This window comes from Danio aesculapii, chromosome 20 (genome assembly GCF_903798145.1).
Source record: "Danio aesculapii chromosome 20, fDanAes4.1, whole genome shotgun sequence".
Lineage (NCBI taxonomy): Eukaryota > Metazoa > Chordata > Actinopteri > Cypriniformes > Danionidae > Danio > Danio aesculapii.
In genome coordinates this window covers 29440214-29463900 of record NC_079454.1, presented here as the reverse complement: position 1 = coordinate 29463900, position 23687 = coordinate 29440214, and the positions used below count along the sequence as shown (strand labels likewise).

General features: G+C 35.2%; 1 protein-coding gene across 4 annotated transcripts in view; it reads right to left on the bottom strand.

Annotated features, from left to right (window-relative positions):
• The window catches only part of dpf3 (double PHD fingers 3), a 65377-nt gene that overhangs the window by 37326 nt on the left and 4364 nt on the right, over positions 1–23687 (bottom strand). For all 4 annotated transcript variants that reach the window (XR_008839568.1, XM_056481090.1, XM_056481091.1 and 1 more), the window contains exons 2-3: positions 8521–8681; positions 4097–4204 (exon numbers count right to left, since the gene is read on the bottom strand). Coding sequence is in view for 3 of the 4 variants with exons in the window: in XM_056481090.1 (XP_056337065.1) it covers positions 4097–4204; positions 8521–8681 (269 nt within the window). In the remaining variant the exon portion in view is untranslated. The remainder of the gene's footprint in view (positions 1–4096; positions 4205–8520; positions 8682–23687) is intronic.

Below are 23687 nucleotides of genomic sequence, written 5' to 3'. Positions count from 1 at the left end.
GACATTGGCACTGACTGGAAAGAATCAACACTGCTTTTAATTACGGATTCAGCAAGGAGTCCGTTTCAAATGGCTATTGTAGAGCATAATGAATATATCGGTTTCCTGAAATGCAGCTGTTTGGTGTTGTCATAGTGGCTTGATTATGTAGCAGACAAAATACCCTGATTGAATCACTTTATTGAATTAGAGACTGTTCTACATGCCACATCTGCTGTGGAGAAAAAGGCTGAATGTGAAGATTTTCGTTGGAATCACACTTGCTTGCTTGTCGTTACGAATCAGACTTGGATGGGATACTGGACACCAAACCTGTTTACAGTGGCCGAGCACCCAGAAATGTACAACACAAACACTATTCAGGCAGGAAACGCAGGAAAGATATCCTGCTGTAACAGAGCAGAATTATGCCTGGCTATAGTGTAAATATTACAATTCCAGGACTCTGGAAAACACATAAGTTAAACAGATAGGTCACTCAAAAATGAGAATTATGTCATTATTTACTTTTCCCATGTTTGTTCCAAACTTGTTTAATTTACATTAGCCTGTGCAACATGGGATGTAGTGTATAGATCACTTTTGTTGGGCATTTACATATTTAACGGTTGAAAGTGTTAGTCTTGACAACTGCACAAACTACACACAAGTACACTAGAGTTTGTTTAGAGTCAGAAAGATGTTTTTTTTTACCTTTTCCTTTAAGATGCTCTAAATTAATCAAAAGTTACCAAAAAAAAGAGGAAAAAAATTAAATATTAAACAATACAACTAAATCTAATCAAGCATATTAGGATTATTTTTGAATGTATTATGTGACAATCAAGACTAATGAAGTAATGGTTAGCTAGTCTTGGCATTAAAAAAATTAACTTTATTTTAAATTTTTATTTTATTAAATGTATTAAATTGAAACATTTATATTACATTTACATTTAGAACTCTAACATTATTTCAAAACATGACATTTCAATATGATTTTCATTCATTCATTCATTTTTTTTCGGCTTAGTCCCTTCATTAATCCGGGGTCGCCAATTTATACAGCACATACTTTATGCAGCGGATGCCGTCCCAGCTGCAACCCATCAATGGGAAACATACATACACACTCATTCACACTCATACACTCCGGACAATTGTAGTTTACCCAATTCACCTATAGCGCATGTCTTGTGGGGGAAACCGGTGCACCCGGAGGAAACCCACACGAATGCAGAAAGAACTCCAGACAGAAATGCCAACTGACCAAGCTGAGGCTCGAAACAGCAACCTTCTTGCTGTGAGGCAAACGTGCTACCCACTGCGCAACCCTCAATTTGATTTTGATTAAATAAATGAAGCCTTTGTTAAGCACATAAGGTATCTTTCAACAATATTCAAATAGCATTGTACATTTAATGTCATAAATAGATTAGAAAAATTGTGAGAATAAATAATGGCAATGTGTTCTTCTAAGAACAGATTACACTAAATATTCATCATGCTAAACTGTAGGGCTGGGCGGCATGACAGTACACCTTGTTACCATGAAATAAATTGTCAACCATAATAGATTTATTTGTTCCGCTTAATATACTGCGGCATGTAAATAAGTGGGCGTGGCTAACTCACATACATTGTGTGAGAGTCTGAGGGAGTACTCTCACTAGGCTCGATTTCCTTAAACCATGCCAAAGAGCGGTTGTCCCTCCTCCCCTCCCCCTGACAGCCTGTACTCATTCACACTGCACCTGAGCACGCTTACCTCATCAATTATGTGACTGTTCAGTTTAACAGGAAGGAACAGCGCTCTCATTTAGCACAGTTAAGATTTCGTTATGTCGTTTTAGTTGTTTGGTATGCAGTGACACACAGTCAAATATTTTGCTGAACAGATCCACAACTTTTGATGCTCATAATTTATCACAAAAGTCCTCGTGCTGCAGATATTAGGGCTGAATTATTCTACTGTGTCGAGTGATCGGCGTGACCCACAGCATCTGCTTTGTGCGTAGTAGTGCATTTTTACTTCTGTGCATTTGTGTTGCTCTGCAATAACACTTCCGAAACGCTAGCTGGCAGTAGGTGTTTATTGTTTCCCTGTGTCGAGTTTTTTCGCCAGTGTTTTTTTTTTTTTTTAACACTACAAGTACCTCAAACTCGTTCATTAAGAGACGGGAACAGGCGGACGTGCAGCAACTTAAATCATAAGGTAAACACAAAACAAAAGTTTCCATCTGGAGCTCCTTTACGGGACTCAACAGTAAAGCCTTGCTCCATCGGGCTCGCGGCTCTCAGCACCACCCACGCTCGTCACTGCTACCAAGCTGCCCAATAACAAAGCTTGCGCTACGTGACGTTGTGATGTTGTTACATTTTTTAAGAGGTGTGCGTCAGCCACGGCGAGGGCTATGTAACCGCGTGAAGGCTGCGCCGGACCATAAGTTTGCGCTTGACGCAGAAGTAAAAATCAGCCTTCAGGAGCTTTGCTGAAGGTGCAGCTGACGTGCAGCAAGGGATTTGCATCTTTAATAAACTACAACAGTTTGAGTTCATTGAAAAGTAAGAATGATTAATAAATCCATATAAAATTGTCTCTTAAAAGTTACGTCACATCTTCAGTTTCGGGCTCAGGTGTACTTTGCACTCACACTACAACTAAACGGCCAACTGTACCGTACCTGAGCCTGATTCGGAGCACTTGACACTTGTCAAACAAACCGGGAAATGAGCCTAGGCACGGTTCGAATAGCATAGTGTGAGTGCACCCTGAGATACTGTTCCTAAAGTGCTAACTGGAACACTCATAGTAAGATCAGGTCAGCAATCTGAGGTGAACTTTAATGCATGATTTAGATGAATTGTATTTTAAATTACTGACCTGAAACTGTGAGTGTGAGTACAGAATAACGTTGTGTACAATATCCTTCAGTTAGTTTAACAGTCCCTTCTGCTGCGCTACAGCCTAAAGGTCCTAGGTCCTAAAGCACACTTGGCAACACAACTAATTAACTGTGGGCACTGTAAACCTCAGTCTAGGAAAAATCAAAGTTTAAATACACAAATAACATAAGGTTATGTAAGAAAATTCTTATTCTTGTTTGATATTTTGGTTGTAATATATGAAAAAAGGATCGACTCATTGACTGTGACCCCCATCATACAGAGCTTGAATCAGTATCTTAAATCAGGGGATAATAAAAAAACTTCAATCTAGAAACAAAGCACCGTGTATAAAATCATAAGTCTGATTTTCATTTTTTGTGAGAGGCTAACACTTATAGGGAATAAACATCCCAAACCATACTCTGTATATGAACACTTCTCAAAAACACATAAACGGCATCAGCTCACCCAAAAAGGAGTTGGAAAATGTTGACAAAAATCCATTTGTGCATCCCTTTTATATTTAGCAAGGTCCAAATAAAACAATAAAAGGTCATTTCTGATGTATTTCTGATCTGATGTATCCTTTTTGTTAATTTTTCTGGTATAACTACCTATTTAAATAACTACATCCTGAAAATTATTAGCATGAAATCAAATTAATCACCATAGAAAAGAATTTTGGTAATACCGCCCACCCCTACTATATGGTCTGAATTTCTCAGGAGAACATTCATGCTACTCAAGGTGTGTTTTTTTTGTCTTCTCCTGATATCTGCATTACTGGAAACCACTCTGCTAGAGGCCTATATTACTTTTATTCACATTTTTTGCTGAACTCATGCTGGCTGAGGTCCAATTGTAGGTCAGAGGTTCTTATATTGCTTTACTGCTATTGTGTTTCCAGGGACAGCTAAGAAAATAATAGAGTGGGTTTCTTGTTGACACAGACAGGCCTTTATTCGCCTTTATCAAGTTCTTCAAGCCCTTCTGCAGCCCCCCATCAGACCTACATTCTAATGCTGCATGGCCAAATGATTAAAGGGGCCCAATCAGGGCACACAGACACAGAGAAGCATAACAAGACCCAGATGGGCTGGTTTTGCAGCCTCTCTATGACCTCAGAGCAAAGAAGCAAGGACAGAGAAGGAAAAGTCCAGAGAAAAAAGCTGCAACGCAAATGTTAGCAAGAGAAAAATTACACAATTAGCTGCAATCGTGATCTCACCAAGTCTGAGTTCACAAAGACGAAGCTGAGGGTCAAGTGGCGTATGAAGTCGCCTCTTCTTCCTCCAACAACGCGCTGGGTAGGTGTACATCTGACCTGCTGCCAACCCTGCAAAAACACATACAGCAGAATGCTTTCAATAAGCTTCAAAATTTATTCGAATTGACCAAAAGGTATTAAATGTTTGTAAGAAGGGCCCTGGATTGTTATTAATTAGATCACTCTAAATTGTATTTTTAACCCCAAAAAGAAACCCATAACATGATACCATTTAATTTAAGGAATAAACACAACCAATCTGGTACAGAATTATATTTCCAAATTTACTTAAATACAATAAATCTAACAAATGTATACAAACAAAAGAAGGTTTGTTTCAAAATAAAGCTTTTCATTTTCCTTTTTCAAAACTCCAATAAACATCAAAATGAACAGTCAATTTAGTAAAACTCAAAAATTGTCCATAATGAAATGAATAGAGAAATAAATAAATAGTAAAATATTTATGTTTGGTCAGTCTCAGCCCTCTAATCATGCTTGTCAAGGTCAAAATGATTGAGATGAGCAATCAAGTCAAAAAAGGTTTACAAAAACAGGGTAAAATTCCAGCATGAAGTTTGAGCTCAATGTTGAAATGAAAGTGAGGTAAGATTGAAGAAGTAAAATGATAATAATCTCTCTTGTGTTCAAATTTCACTGTTTCGAATTAGAAATATAGTATCCTTTTCTGTGATTCCTAAATTAAAGTCAATGTGAAGGTACAATAAATATTTTGAGATTTTGATGTATCATTAAAATAAGTAAGAAACTCTGATTTAAAGGTATAGTTCACCCAAAGTTGCACACGATTTACTCACCCTCAAGTTAAAGAAATGGGAAAAACCAATACGGAAGTCAATGGTTACAATTTCCTTCTTATGCGTTCAGTAGAAGAAAGAAACTTAAACAGGTTTGGGAACAAGTAAAAAGAGAGTAAATGATAACAGAATGCTTGTTTTTGGGTGAACTACCCAAAATATATGAAAATCAGGGAAAAAGACACAGATACAGGACTGTATCCATAACGACTTTAAATTTACTATGAAAAAACCACAATACCATGAATGCGAATAAAAAAGAAGAAATTAAAATGATAGAGAAAATCAAAACTAGCCATATAAAGTTGATGGTTGTATTTATAGAAATATATTCCCAGTATATATCATAAGCGTATCTATTTCCTTTTGGATATAACAAAATGAGTTTATGGCTGATATTGTTTCTATAGTATTTTATTAATAGGACTGCATCACCATACTCATGTGACTAACGATGTGAGGAGAATATGTCCTCATTGCACACTTTATGGCTCACTCATCAACAGTTCCAAACTAATGTTTCATTATTTATGTAAAGTCATATACATTTTCTCTCCCTGATAAATAAAAAGCTGGTCTGGTCCAGAAAAGTCTGTAAATGAAAATATTGGCGTCAAAGGTTTTCATAGGTCATTCTCTCTTATTGGCCCATACCACATAATCTGTACCGTTACACAGATAGGAGGCACATGGTCTCAGTAATGCATTCATCCAATGTCCTAATGGTAAAATGGAGGAATTGAGCAAGAGAGAAACCCAGAATAAAAAAACATCCAATAAACACTGGTTTACCACAAAGTGTAGGGTGTGGCTATGGAGCTTTTAGTTGCGAGGCGCTGACTCTATTTGTGTCCGGTTCTCAGCAGGCATATTGTTCCCTTTGGCAGCTATATGTCTACATATTGGCTGTTTTGGTCGGACAATATGGAAAGGAATGCTGTGAAAAGACTACAGACAGAATCCCAATGCATGATTCTGCCTCATTGCATTGAATAGTTCATTGCATTGTCTAACAGATAATAAGTGGAAACCTATAATCTCCATAACAGTCGTAGGCTGCATACACAGTCATCAACACATAGTTTTATTTGCACTTGATGTGTCAACTGCTTTAAAACCAGATGCGTCATTCTTTATCCGTAAATCATGCTGTAATTTTAAGTGGAATTTAAAATGGAGGTTTAGATGGATGTGTAATGTGCCAACTGAACCAAAGTCTAACGGAACCAAATGCCTGTGGTGAGATAAAAAATAAATTAGGAATGACTGGACGTCCAGAATTTTGGGAGTTGTAAACATCTGATTGGATGACAGCATCTTAAGATGGAAGCACCATACAAAACCCTAGATCCAATGTAAAGCTAATTTAACACGTTAACACATACAAATAAAATATTGCTGATTTATGTTAGCACACCCCAGGAATATTTGAGGATTCTGCATTACAAAACATAAATAACCAAAAATAAATCTCAAATTAACTATTCAAAATGTTTTTGCACAGCAACAGGCTAAAATGTAACTCATTATTCAGTGACAGTCCTATATTGTCTGTTTAGCTGTCAAATTCAGTCAGATTCAGATGTTAAATTCATAAATCTGCCTGATATTTAAAAGATTGACTTTATTCAACCAAACAGACACAAAAATAACGATTTATTCACTTGCGCAGTAATCAAATTAAACTTTTAGTCAGTTATGGTCTCAGATTGACTACTGAAATATGCATATGATTTACTTATTTAAAGTCGATGCAAAATTGCGGATTTCACTAAATGTAAGTAAACAAGTTACCAAATAATAAATAGTAATAATGTTGTTTTCGGATGAACCCTTAAAGGCATAGTATGTCATTTTCGCTGCTGCAGGGAAGTTATTTACAACAAACCTAAGCGTATTTTGATGACGCCGTGACTGTGAAAGAGTTTGGAATCATGGGAGATTTGGCTTTTTTACATCTTACAGTACTCTTGCAGAAATCATTTTCATGAATGAGCTAAAGTACTCAAAACTTATTATCATGATAGTATAAAGCGGAGTATAAGGCTGAAAGCTGTCAGTTCTTAAAATGACTTATTTTGAACATTCTTCAAAACATTTTGGATAATATAAGCAGCTAAGTCAGCAAAATATGTAAAACTGTTTTTGGATATTGAAATGAAAAAATCTTACATATTGTGCCTTTAAATGAACATTTTTTTTAACATTTATATATTATGTTAACACTGGAACAACCAGAATTCTATAACTACTAGAATTACCATAGCAGTCATTCTGACCGTTCTCATATAAGATGTCATATTGTCACATCATATTTACATTCAAGGCTTCTATTAAGATATTAAATTAAAGCTTTAAATGTCTGTCATCATATTTAATTAAGTCATCACCGTAAAATTATGATCTTTTTGATAATACAGCCTATAAAAGTATAGTTAGGCTACCAGCCGCGAATGTCCACACCTCACTTTTATTTTCACTTTCTAAAGCAAGGGAGAAGGCTTTTTTTGCAGCACTGAATATGCTGTTTTGAAATACTTATAAGAAGTACAGTTATGTTTTTGCCAACAGAAAATATATTTAAAGTCACTAGGAAAAGTAGCAGACACCGATCATTTTGACCACTGTGCTAGTTCTAGGGTTGTCACGATACTGGAATTCGGTTCCAATCGATACTAAAATTTGACATCAGTTGAAAAACTGACATCCATTTCCTGCTGACATTTGAGCAGTACTAAGCACCTTCTTAAACAGCGCCGTTGTGTTCACATGCTCAACAGAAATGACTCTGATGGGCCGTAAAGCTCATCAGTTCACCGAACTCACCGCTGTTTATTGAGTATAACCACAGATACAGGGACACTAGAGCAGTTTAAAGCTGTGATTCACCAGCAGATCGCTCGTATGTCAGCTTATAGACAAACTCAGTAAACAGCAGTGAGTTCGGTGAACTGATGAGCTTCACGGCTAATCAGAGTCATTTCTGTTGAGCAGATGAACACAATGGCAAATCAGCGCTGTTTAAGAACGAGCTCAGATCTGCTCAAATGTCAGCGGGAAATGGACGTTTTTAAAACTTCAGTATCGATTGGTATTCCAGTATCGGGACAACCCTGGCTAGTTCTAGGTAGAAATAATCTTGGCTTTTTTGTGTTTCTAAATTTTTTTTATAATGACTTTTTTGGGGGTTTTCACTTTTAATGGATAGAAGAGTAGAGAGTATTGACAGGAAAGCATGGGGAGCAAAGAGAGGGGAAGAATCGGCACAGGACCACGAGGCAGGAATCAAACTCAGGTCGCCGTGAGCACTGGAGAGCATGTACCACTACACCACTGGTGCCAAGTTGTGTTTTGTTATTTTAATAAAATAAAACAATTTTAGGGATATATATAGAGAAATATACACATATTTAGTAAAAGTCAGGGAATTCATCTATGTAAGTGTTTTATTTCAACATGTGTGTTTTATTTCAACACAGTTATTATATTGCAAAAATGAAAAAAAAAAATTGTCAAAATGACAGTTTCAGTAGTTCTAGTGTTAAGGTAAATTGGAGAATGTGCTACCTGGCCCTCTGTGCCGCTTCTCCATCCAGATGTAACAGTTGTTCTGCGCTACGCCGGTCTGAGAGTCCAGGAAGGGCATGCGGACGCTACGCTCTGCACACAAGCGGGCATTGTAGCTGCGACAGTGCTCAATGGCCTCCCTGTAGAACTGGTCCCCGAGCCTGAGGAAGACACATTTGGTAAGGAATCCTGTCTTTTTGCATAATTCATCTGAGTCTAATTCATTGAAACCGTAAAATGATGATTTTGAAAAGTGCCAGCTTCGACTACTAAGGACTAGTACCCAAAAGCAGCAGTACATGTTAAGCTTTCACACATTAGTCAGACTATTGAGCCGTTAGGTTTTAAAGACCCTGTTTTGTTGAGTAATACCACTGTACATCAATACGACTTCAAAGCAAGCCAGTGTTTTGCATGTTAAGCCTCTGGGTCATGCTTTCTCTTCACATTTCAGTTTCCCACAGACTGTCTGAGAATTCTGCTGCTCTTTTAGTTATGTTAGACATGCTTCCATTTTCATCTATGTGATTCCATATAGACAGTGAAAAGACATAAAGATGCAACTTCCATACTGCAAGACTGAAGAGACACTGGAGCTGAGCCAGCCTACACTGCTTCTCTCCCTGTTTCGATTAGATCACTTTTCTCTGGACCAGAGAATACACAGATATGTGAGGAATGCTGGGCTGGACAAAGAGGAGTTCTCCAACCCAACACAGTGAAACAAAGAGCCTCAGTGTTTGGAAGGAGAAGGAGAGAAAAAGAGCAGGCAGGTATGAAAAGCAAAAAGTTTGGGAGAGACAAATGAGACTGCTAACATTCGATAGGCTCCAAAGGAAGGTTTGGGAATCTTAAATGGATCTGGTTTTACATTTGGAAACGTTACTGTTCTGGAATGTGCATAAATAAGGACAAAAACAACTGTTCATAACCCTCATGTTGTTATAAACTCATATGACTTCCTTTTTTCTGTGCAAAACAAAAGAAGACATTTTGAAAAACTAACTTTCAGTGTCCACACAATGAAAGTCAATAGGGTTCAGCGTTGTTTTGGAATGGGGCTGTCACGATATCAGATTTTCACAACATGATTATCCTGGCTAAAAGTATTCACAAAAACAATCATTGTGCTATCACCGGCTATCATCTTTAACTTTGCTTATTTTGTGTTTGCTTTTTAAGGCAGATGAATCAAACTGAAAACACGAGTGTACGGTGACAGAGAGAGAGAGTTTGTAACAATGACTGTACAAAAGAACTTATTGTTGATCAGCGTTTCCTGCAGACTAGGGTGTCTAACATCCTGTTTTTTTACATAATTCAAAAAACTCTCAGACTGCAAAGCTTTTTATTTGGTAGTGTCTCGCTTTTGTCTGTCACAGGGTTGGAAATGCCGCCAAAATGAACAGGAATGCCTCACAAATTCAAGATGACTGGGCATAAAATGTCCCGGCACAATTAAACTAAACAATGACTACTTTTACATGGACACCAGTAATCAAATTATTTGCCTTAATCTGACTAACACAATAATATGATTAAGGTGTTTACATGAGCTGCATTTTGAATGTTCCTTTCATGATCTCGTTTTACATGTTAAAGCACATAATTCGATTAACGTCACTGCATCAACACGCTATCCACATTTCCTCTGGAGTTTCATGTAATTTCGGGTGTTTCATTTTTAATTTGTTGACTTTAACTGCAGTTTGGCACTTTCACTTTCATTCAGGAACATTTCATGCATGCCCCCCGTGACAAACGAGATATTGGATGTGAGTATGAACTGCTGGAAGAGTGTTGTTTTAATGGAATTTGATACCGCACGCTGTATGGGGAAAAAAACACCGCATTTCATGATGCAGGTGTCTATGGTCCTTCACTGACTCGGTAGGTGCATATAATAGTGTCAAACAGCCGTGTGTGTGTATAGACCATCCTGCCGCAAAATGCGGCGAAAATCCTACACGATGGTAATAGTTTGATTAAGGTGTTTACATGCCTGTACTGCACTTCAATAGTGCGACTTAAATCGACATACTCCAAATGTCTTAATTCGATTTCTGTTTAGTGGTAGATGTACATAGTACAAGGTAGATTATTGGTGTCCATGTAAACATACTCAATCTGGTATTTTTAAAAGAGAAACTATAAGCAAATTCATCAGTCAATACAATTCCTGATCATTTTCTCCCTGTAACTGCAATGTATCAGTGTCAAACCTAGCTAAAATGTTGCTGTTTCCTAATTCCTACTGTCACAAATATTTAACCAATGCTGTCAATTTGTGCAGTATGGTTTTATATTAGAAATGCATTTCTATAACATTTTTAGATGGCAGGTGTCAGAAATGGAGAGCAGGGACATGGTTTGTGTAACATGTCTAATACTGTTGTTTTGTTTCCAAACTCTCTTCTGATACTCTTAGTCCTTGGAAGCAGTTTTTGGTTTAAACATATGGCTGAAATACAGTAATCCAATATTGGCAGTCACCCATACATTAAAAAACTATTCTAGCAACATTTTAGCTGATTGTGCAACCTCTCTGGTTAAAAAAAAAACACTATAGTTATCTACTATAAATTACAATAGTATATTTTTATGTGGGTGTCTGATGACTGAAAATAGATCTGGTAGCAGACGTAGAAGCCTCTGTTACTTTTTACCTTGCACTTTTTTTTAACCTTTATTATTATTTATTTGTTTAGGATATACGTTTTCTCATTCTGATTAGTACCTAATTATTAAATAGTTAAATGACTAAAATTAAATGAAATATTCCTAAGAATAAAACATTAAGTGTTCTTTGCAATAGTGTACTTGCATCATGATGATATTATTTTGTCATTTTGGCATATAATGGGTGGAATAAAATGGTCTTAAAATGACAATAATATTGTTTATCGCAATATATATTGGTGCAATATATCGTACAACAAAAAACAGATATTATGACAGGCCTAATTGTCACCGCTCACAGGTAATCATTTTGTTTTGCCTGAATATACTTTTCAGTCTCCTAAAGCGTGCTGTTGACTTGCAAGTGTGCTGTCAATTTGCTTATTATTACATTTTTAAGGACCACATTTTAAGCTAAACAATCTTTAAAGTAACACTAAAGAATAAAGTCATTTACATCTTAGCTAAATTTACAGCAAAGGTTCATTTTCATGGTGAACTATCCCTTTTAGAACTTTAATTGTAATGTCTTAAATCTTAAAAATCCCAGAAAGCATCCAAATTAGGGCTGGGCCGCTAAACAATATTATATCGAATCATGATAAAATTTATGTCAAAAACAATGATAAGCTCTGGACCTTTTTTTTTTTACTGTATATTGATCTAAGAGCCAATCACACAGCAGAAAGATATTAGAGATGTACCAAATTTTCGGCCACCAAAAATTTATCGGCTGAAAATATGTTATGCCATTTAATGGACCCTCTAATTTTTGTGGCTTCAGTCATTGTTGGGGTACGCTTTTAAATCTGGAAGCATTAACAACTTATATCGAAATAAATATATCGTAATCATTCAATATGAAAAATAATAGTCAAGATTGCATTTTTGCCATATCACCCAACACTAGTCCAAATTTCATCTTTCCACCACTCTACTGCCCCTCCAGTGCTCTTCCTTTCCTAGGGTTCCTGTGGCCATGATTTCCTTGTAATAATGAAATGCCTGTGCTATCAGCTGGAGACTGCAGGAGTCATTATGTAAGTCGCAGTGACAGAAGCCCACATTAGAGCGCCCACGACCAGCGCCGGAGCCACTATCACCATAATCATCAACATGCTCCGCTGGACTAAACGGCCCTGATGGCTCTCGACTCAAGTTCCCTCTCAAGAGTCGATCTATAACTACTTTTCAGCACCTTAAACCAAACCATAACAGCCCCAAGAGATGACAAGTGCTTTTACCAATGAGCGTCTGATGATGATGGTTCCTATCAGCACCATCTTAAAGAAAGAGCTTTTATGAGGACACCATGTTTCATACAGCCTCCCCCATTCAAAACCTCCACTATAAACATACCATGTGTCAGCGGCCTCCTGTATTACACTTGAGGCAAGGGCTCTGGTCAACAGACTAGAGTGGTTATGTAAACAGTTGGACTGGCATGTTGGAAGACACGTATTCGCTCTGCCACCACCTCCCCAGAGGAGCGAGTGTCTTGAAGGTCGTTAAGATCTCCACTCATTTAATGCCGATTCGTTACAGGCCATGGAGAATAGAAGGGATGTTTATTGAGTCTATTAGAGTATTTTGTTTTTAACCATTCTAAAAGCATGAAGAAAGTGTAGACCTTTTCAAGTATGTGGTAAGGGAAGACAAATGTGATTTAAATGCCATTTATTAGAATGAGTATTTATTTGAAGGTAGTCATTTTACCGTCTATGTGAGCTCAACAGAAGCTATGACAGTGGAAAATTATAGCATAAACATTCAGCAAGGAGGGCATTGATGGGGATGTCAATTCTTCAGTGAGCCAAAAGGTTTTAAAGGTGTCATAGAATGAAAATAACATATTGTGAGCCTCAAACAGGATTGTTTCCTCTTCTAACACTGACACTGATGATCCACACAAAATCATTAATATGCACGCCCCAAGTTTGAGTTTGACTGACCACAACATTTTCTAGTGAGATTACAATAATTATTTTCACAACGTGATTATCCTGGCTAAAAGTATTCACAAAAACAATCATTGTGCTATCACCGGCTATCATCTTTAACTTTGCTTATTTTGTGTTTGCTTTTTAAGGCAGATGAATCAAACTGAAAACACGAGTGTATGGTGACAGAGAGAGAGAGTTTGTAACAATGACTGTACAAAAGAACTTATTGTTGATCAGCGTTTCCTGCAGACTAGGGTGTCTAACATCCTGTTTTTTTTTACATAATTCAAAAAACTCTCAGACAGCAAAGCTTTTTATTTGGTAGTGTCTCGCTTTTGTCTGTCACAGGGTTGGAAATGCCACCAAAATGAACAGGAATGCCTCACAAATTCAAGATGACTGGGCATAAAATGTCCCAGCACAACTAAACTAAACTAAACAATGACTACTTTTACATGGACACCAGTAATCAAATTATTTGCCTTAATCTGACTAACACAATAATATGATTAAGGTGTTTACATGAGCTGCCTTTTGAATGTTCCTTTCATGATCTTGTTTTACATGTTATAGCACATAATTCGATTAACGTCACTGCGTCAACATGCTATCCACATTTCCTCTGGAATTTCATGTAATTTCGGGTGTTTCATTTTTAATTTGTCGATTAAACTTTAACTGCAGTTTGGCACTTTCACTTTCATTCAGGAACATTTCATGCATGCCCCCCGTGACAAACGAGATATTGGATGTGAGTATGAACTGCTGGAAGAGTGTTGTTTTAATGGAATTTGAGACCGCACGCCGTATGGGGAAAAAAACACCGCATTTCACGATGCAGGTGTCTGTGGTCCTCCACTGAATCGGTAGGTGCATATAATAGTGTCAAACTGCCGTGTGTGTATAGACCATCCTGTCGCAAAATGCGGCGAAAATCCTACACGATGGTAATAGTTTGATTAAGGTGTTTACATGCCTGTACTGCACTTCAATAATGCGACTAAAATCGGCATACTCCACATGTCTTAATTGGATTTCTGTTTAGTGGTAGATGTACATGGTACAAGGTAGATTATTGGTGTCCATGTAAACATACTCAATCTGGTATTTTTAGAAGAGAAACTTTAAGCAAATTCAATAATTATATGTATTTTACATTTTTAAGTTGATCTAAGCTTGTATTAAACATACAATGTATGTGAGACTCTTATTATGACATTGAGAGAGGCAGGAAGACAATTCAGTGAAACAGGCAACCATGCTTCTCACCTGTTAGCTCAACAGCCCACAAAAAGCAGGTTTATATGAATTTTACATTTATTCAGCACCACGCTGATAAGGCTTAAGGTTTGTTTGGATGTATCTTTTGTTAATAATTTGTATATTGTGAAATTTGCCACAGATATGTTTAAAACGAGGCAACAGACAGATTTATGCATTGTTTACCTCAGCTCTTATGTTTTCTTGAGTGAAAGAACACCAGTAAACTTTATAAAACTCATCTGTTTATGCAGAGGTTGATAGTCATTTCCTGCCAGCATTTAATAAATGTTACTCTGGTGGCATAAAGATAGCTCACTCACTTCTTCAAGCTAAGATAAACATTTCTACCATTTCAGTTGAAATTATTGTTTACAAGACATCTACTCAATCTGTTAAAATAGTTTTGGACAAAGTAAGTATGATTATTTATTATGCATGTGCATATTTCGGAGTACATCATCCAATGTTTGTGTGTGTGTGTGTGTGTGTGTGTGTGTGTGTGTGTGTGTGTGTGTGTGTGTGTGTGTGTGTGTGTGTGTGTGTGTGTGTGTGCCTGTGCGTGTGTGTATGTTTGTAAGAGAGAGAGAGAGAGAGAGAGCGAGAGAAAGATAATTAAATCATTGTAAATAAACTAATTATTAGTGTTTTTATTACTGTTTTATCCTAAAATGTTGATTGTTAAATGTACAGCCTGTCTATTAAAATAACAGATTCTGATCTATTATTTTAATTGATATAAATGAATAATATGATATGAATGATATGATATATTGAACAATAATGTGATATATTGAATATTAATATGATATATTGAATAATAATTTGATATATTGAAAAATATGATATATTATTTATATTTTTATTTCATTATTATATGTACATATCTTTTTTTTACTACTACTACTACTGTTTACTGTGGTATTATATTATATTATATTATTCTTTTATTTTGATGTAAACTTTATAACTGCTTTGACAATACATTTGTCATGCCAATAAAGCAATTATTGAATTGAATTAAGAGAGAGAGAGAGAGAGCAGGTACCAACATGAGTTGTGGAGCGAGAGCAGAGCTCATTAATATTCACAACCATTCCAAATATGGTCAAAATCGAGATTTCCTTTCTAGGGCTGATTTCTGCCATTATAAATGAACATATAAACTATTTCTGGAAGATTTTTTGACTTAGCTAAGCCAGATACTAACTATGTAGATATATAGAGAACAGTTTACCATATTGCCATATTGGATCAATGCACTCGATTCCACCTTTAAACACATGGATGAATAAAAATAAAAAACATTGCATTTTAACAGGAAAAAACAACAATATTATTATTATTATTATAAAAGTATCATTATTAAATTATATTATTAATACTATCATCAATATTTATTATTATATTTATATTTACATTTGCACAAAAATAAGCAATCGTACTGAAAAAGAAAACTATATCTTATTATTTTATTAATTGCTACAATAACAACTACTTCTTTTAGGGATGCACCGGTATGGATGTTTTGGCCAATATCAATAACCGATAACTCTTAAGATTTGGAGGGCGATAACCGATATATTAGTCGATAAATTTTTCAAAATGTTATATTTTTATACAGTGAACAATTGGTTTTATTTCAAAAACTTCATAAAAGTTTGAACTGATCTTATGAACTGAAAGCCTACTCAAATCCAAAATTGCAAGGTGATTATAAAGACCTAGATTCACAATTACACATAAATCAGCATGCCAAAAATACATTGTTTTCTTTTCTCCGCATAAAAAATTAACATGCAACTTGACTGTTGCATAAAAATAATAGGTTAATTAACAAAATAGGATTTAATTAACAAGCAAGTTAAATAAATATATTTTAAGTACAATCAAAATGAAAGAACTTAGAACTGAAAGCAGCCAAATGTTAAGCGTAAAGCGGAATACAAATAATCATATTAGATTACAAACAACCCGAAGAGTTTAGCACATGTGCATCACTGCTATTATGTAATATTTTTCCTGAGGCGATTTAAACCAAAATACACAATGACCTTCTGTTAAACATATCTACGATGATAAGGAATATGGTTACTTACTGAGCTATTAATGCACAGTAGTCTCACACAAAGAAAGGACGGACTTTGAAGGAATAAACAATGTGAGGAAAGCTCCTTTATAGTGAACTGGAAAAGTCTGAACAATTTCGACCCACGTTTGCGCGAGACAGGCAATTCTGTACAGTTACACAACCTATCGGTTTAAAGACATCGGCCTAATTTTGATATCAGACCGATAATGATAACATTAAAAATAGCATTTATTGGCCAATATCAATATGGCCGCAGATATATTGTGCATCCCTAACTTGTGTATTTGTTTGGAAATGCATTTAAATTAAAATAAAACAAGCATAAAATAAAAGCTTGTTGTGAAAAAAACTGCTGAGTGAAGGCAGCAGAACATGTTCTTTTCAGTTAGAGCAAAGAAAATTATCTGCAGACTAAACATTTATTCAGTTTTTCATACATCCAATTCAAATGCATTTGTAAACAATCTGTTTTTTTCTGTCAGCCTGTTTCAGCCTCTATAAAAACTCTAAATGAACCTTCTGCCTTGAGCCATGCTTTGTGCCTGGGCTGCTCTTAGGAAATTAATACCTATTCTTTATTCAACAGAGCAGAGCAGTGGCTAATTCACAGTTCTCTGTGTAACTCCAAAACCAGAGGCCCCTTCACTTAGCCGAGCCAGTGTCTATATTCATATTACTTTAACAACAGAGGCGTCCCCTTTGTGTCTCAAAAGAACATAGCCACACTTCTTAAGGATGTAGAAGACATCTTTCATATTCAAATGACCCCTTTAGTTTGATATAATCCGAGTGCTCTCTCTAAGGACAGGTGTCTATGAATAATCATCAGCATAGGTAGACGTTGCTCAGAGAATCGTTGTTGGCTTTAAATACATATGCATACAGTCGTGATAATCAGTGCTGCATTTTAATTAGACACGTGCTTTTGTAAAGCGGCTCTCCAAATGTGATTACGCTTTCATTAGTTAAGAGGCCGGCACAGAGACGTCTTGTCTCGAAGCACTTCCTAAGGAAGCTTTTCATCAGTGCAAGTAAACAAAATCTGCTTCAAATGAAATGCTGCATCAGATTTGACAAATAAATAAATAATCAGAATGGTTTCCTCATTCAAATCACCTACTCATTTGCATTCTCGCTCTAAATGCTTTATGAGTCCAGATTACCACCTTTTTCTGAGCAATTTGAACTTGAAAGTTACTAAGTGACTTGACAAATCCGAATTGACAATGCTTATTTTGTTCATTTGTTTGTATATTTGAATATTGTGATGCACACATATTAGGGCTGCACAATATTGGAAAAATCTGGCATTGCAATATTTTGTTTTGCCGCGATATGAATATAATTTCACTAGATTTGAATAGCTCTATTTGGAAAGATTTCCTTAATTCGACTGGGGACAATAAAGTCTTTGTCTATGCAGTGCATCTGCATCATTCATAATAAAATACAAGCAAAAATAAATAAATAAATAAACCAACAGTTCTTTATGGTTGTTTAAGGAGTCTAGCCGTTTTCAAGTACAACAATTGAACAGTCGAATGTAAAATAACATGGTCGTCATTGTATAAACAATCTAAAAATGTATTATATTTTTATAATTTAATCTTTAATAAACAATCTAATGCTGCGAAGTGACTATTGCAGATACACACATTGCGATATTTGTTCACATATATTTCATCTATATTAGCCAACTTCATAATACCTCACGTGCATAACATTAAATCAAACAATCAATTAATAAACCGCTGATTAATCATTTACTCAGATTAATTGTTTTGAGTTTTTGGTGGTGAAAAATAATGTTATTTATCTATAAACACACATAAACTTTTTTTTTACATAATAGAGAAATACTAATAAATAATGATCTAAAACTGCAATATTTAAGAGGAAAATTGATAATGTGATGTGATGTATTTTTATAATGTGAGTTTTTTTAAAACCAACATACATTTTCACAAGCTTCTGAGAGAGTGGATGAGGGTTCCTCCAGCTGTACTATAGAGAGAGACTGAACGAGAACTGTCTCCTGTTCCAGAGTGTATGACACGCAGCGGCAGACATAATAGAGAAATACTAATGAATAGTGATCTAAAACTGTGCAATATTTAAGAAAAAAATTTATATTCAATGTTATGCGATACAGTTTTTTTTAAAAACCAACATACATTTCATAATATTTCAAGAAAAGAAACTTCTGAATCTGAACCGTCATGTTTTGCTGCTGCATAAAACAAATCTGTCATTTTTAGAATGTAAACAAACATTGTTTTTTACACTGGGAGTGGAGTTACTTCTTTAATGTCTCATTTATTAACATAGCCTGATTGCTTGGTAATAAAGTATTTCAGCATCGATACTACAATAATTGCAGATTTTTGGATAAGAAAACCAGCATGTCTATTTTTCTTGACGTGTAACAACACTACTTGATATGCTGAAAAGTCTTTCAGAGGGTGTGCTAGTAGCGGGAACACAAAGATACTTTTGTTTTAAATAATTCAATTATTGCCAACCATTGCTATATGTATATTGCAATATGTTCATTTGTGATGTTCGATAATTCTGATACATTGCACAGGCCTAAAAATAAATCTTTAAAATTTAAATTAAGCACTTAAACATATGCACAAAACAGGCTGCAGGGAGTGACATCAGCAAAAGATGTGGTTATGAAATGAAATTAGTTCGATATTTTGATTCCCAGCTCCAGGTCCTTTGCCAATCCTTTACCTCTGATTTCGTGTTAGTACTTGCCACTGTCCTATCCATTATATAGGCTAAAAAACCCAAGTAAATATAAGTATAAAAAAAGAAACTAGAAATTATCTTTATTGATGAAACAAAACGATTCCTAATTTTTTTTTCTGTACTGCACACCCCCAATCATATCCTGATTTATTTTTAATTTAGAAAGCTTTCACTCAAATATAGGTCACAATATAGGCAAGAAACTACTTTCTTTCTTTCTGACTCTAAAGATAAAGCGCTATTTTGAATTCTAATGTCAACCTGCTATGGCATCCTTGCCTAAAATAAATCCTATCGTGCCTGACACAGCATCATTTGACTGTCATTTGACACAGCATCATTTGACTTCTGTTCTCCACGAGCAATAGCATTCAGGAAAAGATCGACCTGCTACAGGCTCAGATAAAATCAACCTCTTCAAAACCTCCCACTTTAAAGTAAACCCTCTCTCCAAATAGAATAAGCATGGTATGTGATCATATGGGTAATTTAAAACAGTCTGTGGTGCATCTGAGGATAAGGAGGTGCTGATATGAATAGGGATTTGCCCTCCACAGTGAGTAGTGAGAAAAGAGAGAGAAAGAGTGATCCATCACAGTCAGGCTGTTTTCTGTGTGTCTATGGGGAGATGAAGAGGCTGCAAACAGACCCTCTCTCTCTCCCTCTTTCTCTCTTTCTCTCGCTCCCTCTCTCCGAACACCGGGGCACTGAGTACACCACATTCACTCATTACATGCCTGTTAATCCAATTGACCATTAATTACTGAGGCTACGTGCACCATACCAAAAAGCAATGATCATCGTAATGGAATTCAGGCATTTAACAATTCAGCAAATATCAGTACCATGCTTTATCAATTATTTATAGCAATTACCATAAATTTACACTGTAAAAAATTACAGTATTGTAAATTTACAATACTATAAAATTTATAGTAAAAAACAGCAGCTGTGGTTGCTGGAATTTAACCGTTAAAAATATGGTAGGAACTTTTATTTTACTGTTATAAGGCTTAATTTTACCGTATTTTGTACATTTTTCATATTACACAAGTGATTTGAAGTACTAACACCTACACAGCTTTGTTACATAGACAAAAACACAACAATAAACAGGTGTTGATGAGAAGGTCATGACCAAACTTCCTCACAAACAACTTTTCCCACAATTTGATCCCAGCATTTGATCATTTGATCTAACAGAAATGAATAAAGTGATTTATTACATAAATAACTACTTGTATTTCACTATAGTTTAAATATAATAATAACTTAATCCAGTCATAGCACAACTGATTTTTCAGCTGTTATATCTCAGACTTTAATGTGCTTTAAATAATCTTTATGCTGATTTGGTATTTAAATATATATTCTTTATAATCAGTGTTGAAAATAGTTGTGCTACTTAAATTTTTTATGATTTTTGTTTTCTTTCACATTTGATCAATAGGTTCATTTGAACAATGGGAATTTTAAATAATAAAAATAATTAAATCCTTAAATTAAATAACGTGTCCTTGATATATTCAAGTATTATTTATTTCAAAATATATTGCAGATCCCAAAGTTTCAAATGGTCATTTATTATTATTGTTGTTTACTTTTTTTGGGTTGCGCAGTAGTACAGTGGGTAGCGCTGTCGCCTCACAGCAAGAAGGTTGCTGGTTCGAGTCTCGGCTGGGTGAGTTGGCATTTCTGTGTGGAGTTTACATGTTCTCCCATGTTCGTGTGGGTTTCCTCTGGGTGCTCTGTTTTACCCCCCAGTATGAAAACATGCACTATAGGTGGATTGGGTAAGCTAAATTGTCTGTGTGTATGTGTGTGAATGAGAGTGTATGGGTGATGGGTTGCAGCTAGAAGGGCATCTGCTGCATAAAACATATGCTGGATAAGTTGGCAGTTCATTCCTCTGTGGCGACCCCAGATTAACAAAGGGACTAAGCCGAAAAGAAAATGAATGAATGAATGAATGAATGAATGAATGACTGAATGACTTTTTTAAATTATTGATTTTTTTTTTAAAATAATATATAACTAATGCTAATATCTGAAAAGTTAAAATATTATTTTTTTTTCAAAATCTTGGTCACTCACACTATAGCCCAGTTCACCTGAATATATAATAAAACAATAAATAAAATATAATAAAAAATATATTGCAGATCCCAAAGTTCCAAATGGTAGTGTAATTTATTGATTTTTTTTTTTTTAAATATAGCTAATATTAACCATCTACAGATTATTGTACATAACACAAAACTAATTCACTCTTATACGCACTCACATATAAAACATTGCAATTATTTAGATGCCTATTCTGTGTATGCCTTCTAACAACTCACATTTAAGCTGTGAGCACATTTAATGTTCCCAGTTCCAGAAATACTAATTTTAAGATTCATTTTGATTCTGTGAAATAATATATGACTGTAACGCAAATGCGGTGCCAAAATCAGCTCTACTCTGAAGCTCTTCAGTCACTCTTAAAGAGTTTGAAGCAAATCTAGGCTGTGCGGAAGCTAAACATAGGTGCCCCATCAGACTGCTGTGCTTTCATGATATCACTCACATTCTAAGAGAAACCCCTCAGCGCTGGATAAAGAAAGGGCCTTGAGCATGAGAGAAAGGCCAGAAGAGCTTCGACAACTCCTGGAGTGTGTGGTTATCAGGCTTGCTGGCAAACATTTATTTAAAAAAATGCTAATGTAAGAGCCTGTTCACAAATGGATTATTGAATGAGCATGTAAATGTGCTTTCCTTTCAGTTCCTTGAGTTTATAATTTTTGAAAATCATAGCATATAGGCGGATTATAAACATATTTGTATTTTATCAACAAATGTTAAACTGAACATTGGAGTCTACACCACAAACCCCTGTTCCTGAACACACAAAGACCTCAGGCTCAATAGTGTATGTAGTGCAGTTTGTAATGCGAAATGCATCTAGACAGACGAAGACGGGGGGAGGGGAACAGGCGACCACAAGCGCCTTAACCTAAACCCCACATATTCACCCCCTCACCGCCCCCACCTCTCGATTTATTTGAGACGAAACCAACACAAACCACCTGACCCTGCTCTCCAGACACTAATAAACACTGCTGAACAAGGTATATTTGACTGCACAGAAAAGAACACTTGTATTTTTAACAGTGGTGGGAAGTAATCTCATTCACAACGAACAAACAACCAGACAAAAACACATTATTTGCCTGGGCAACATAATGAGATTTAGAAAAGAAGGGAAAGCGTAGCCTAAACACCTAGTAGCGAGCATATGAAACTACATAAATGTGATATATTACAATTATAAAATAACTGATTTTTATTTAATATTATTAAAAAAATAATAATAATTATTCCAGGGATTGCAAAGTTGAATTTTTAGCAGTCAGTTCTTTAGTGTCAATCTTAAAATTAATCATAATCGGCTGATTGCCATTTAAAAAAGAAATATCAATTTTGAAAACAGTTTAATATATGCTTAATATTGTTAAAATACAGATTTCTTTTCAGGATTCTGAACAATATAATTGTCCAAAAACAGCATGTATTTTAAATAATAATAGTAATAATAATTAATAATTATAAAATAATCTAATTCTTCTAATGGGTTTATAGCCAATGCACAAATTATGCTTTCTGAATAAAAGTATTAAAAAAAAAAAAAAAAATATATATATATATATATATATATATATATATATATATATATATATATATATATATATATATATATATATATATATATATATATATATATATATATATATATATATATATATATATATAAATCGACCTTCAGAAACTATAATTGATCAAATTTTTACAGATCAATTTTTTTCAATTACTTTCCCTACAGTGTGTGGTCAATGCTAATTTATACTTATTATATTATAATTTTATTATACTATAATAATATATCAGAAGTATAATAATGTTATACTTCTGACAAGCGCATGCGTACGGCTGGCGCAGCCTTTGCATACCCGCACACTAGGGCTGTGCGATTAATCGAAATCGGATCACAATTTCAAACGTTGCGATTAGTTAATCACAACAATTTCGGCCCAGAGAAAATGTGTGACTGTCGTCTGTGTGTGATAGTCTTACTAGCCAATTTAGTGAGCACACTTGCGTTCTGCCCAATCAGAATTGCGCAACCGAACTATGTGGAATGCCCACAATAAAAATAAAAAAAGAAAGAAAACAAACAGGAAAGCTCGGACAAGTGGGATGATGACATTTGCTGCTTCAGAGGCATTCATAGAATATCAAAGAAAAACAGGACATTGGTGATATGGAAATATTTTGGTTTCAAAGTCACAGACACCTTACAAAAACAGGTAATTTGTAAAAAATAAAAATAAAAAAAAGTTGCCACGAGGAAATACAACAACCAGCACCTAAAAAAGCACCACAGGTGGCTATATCAG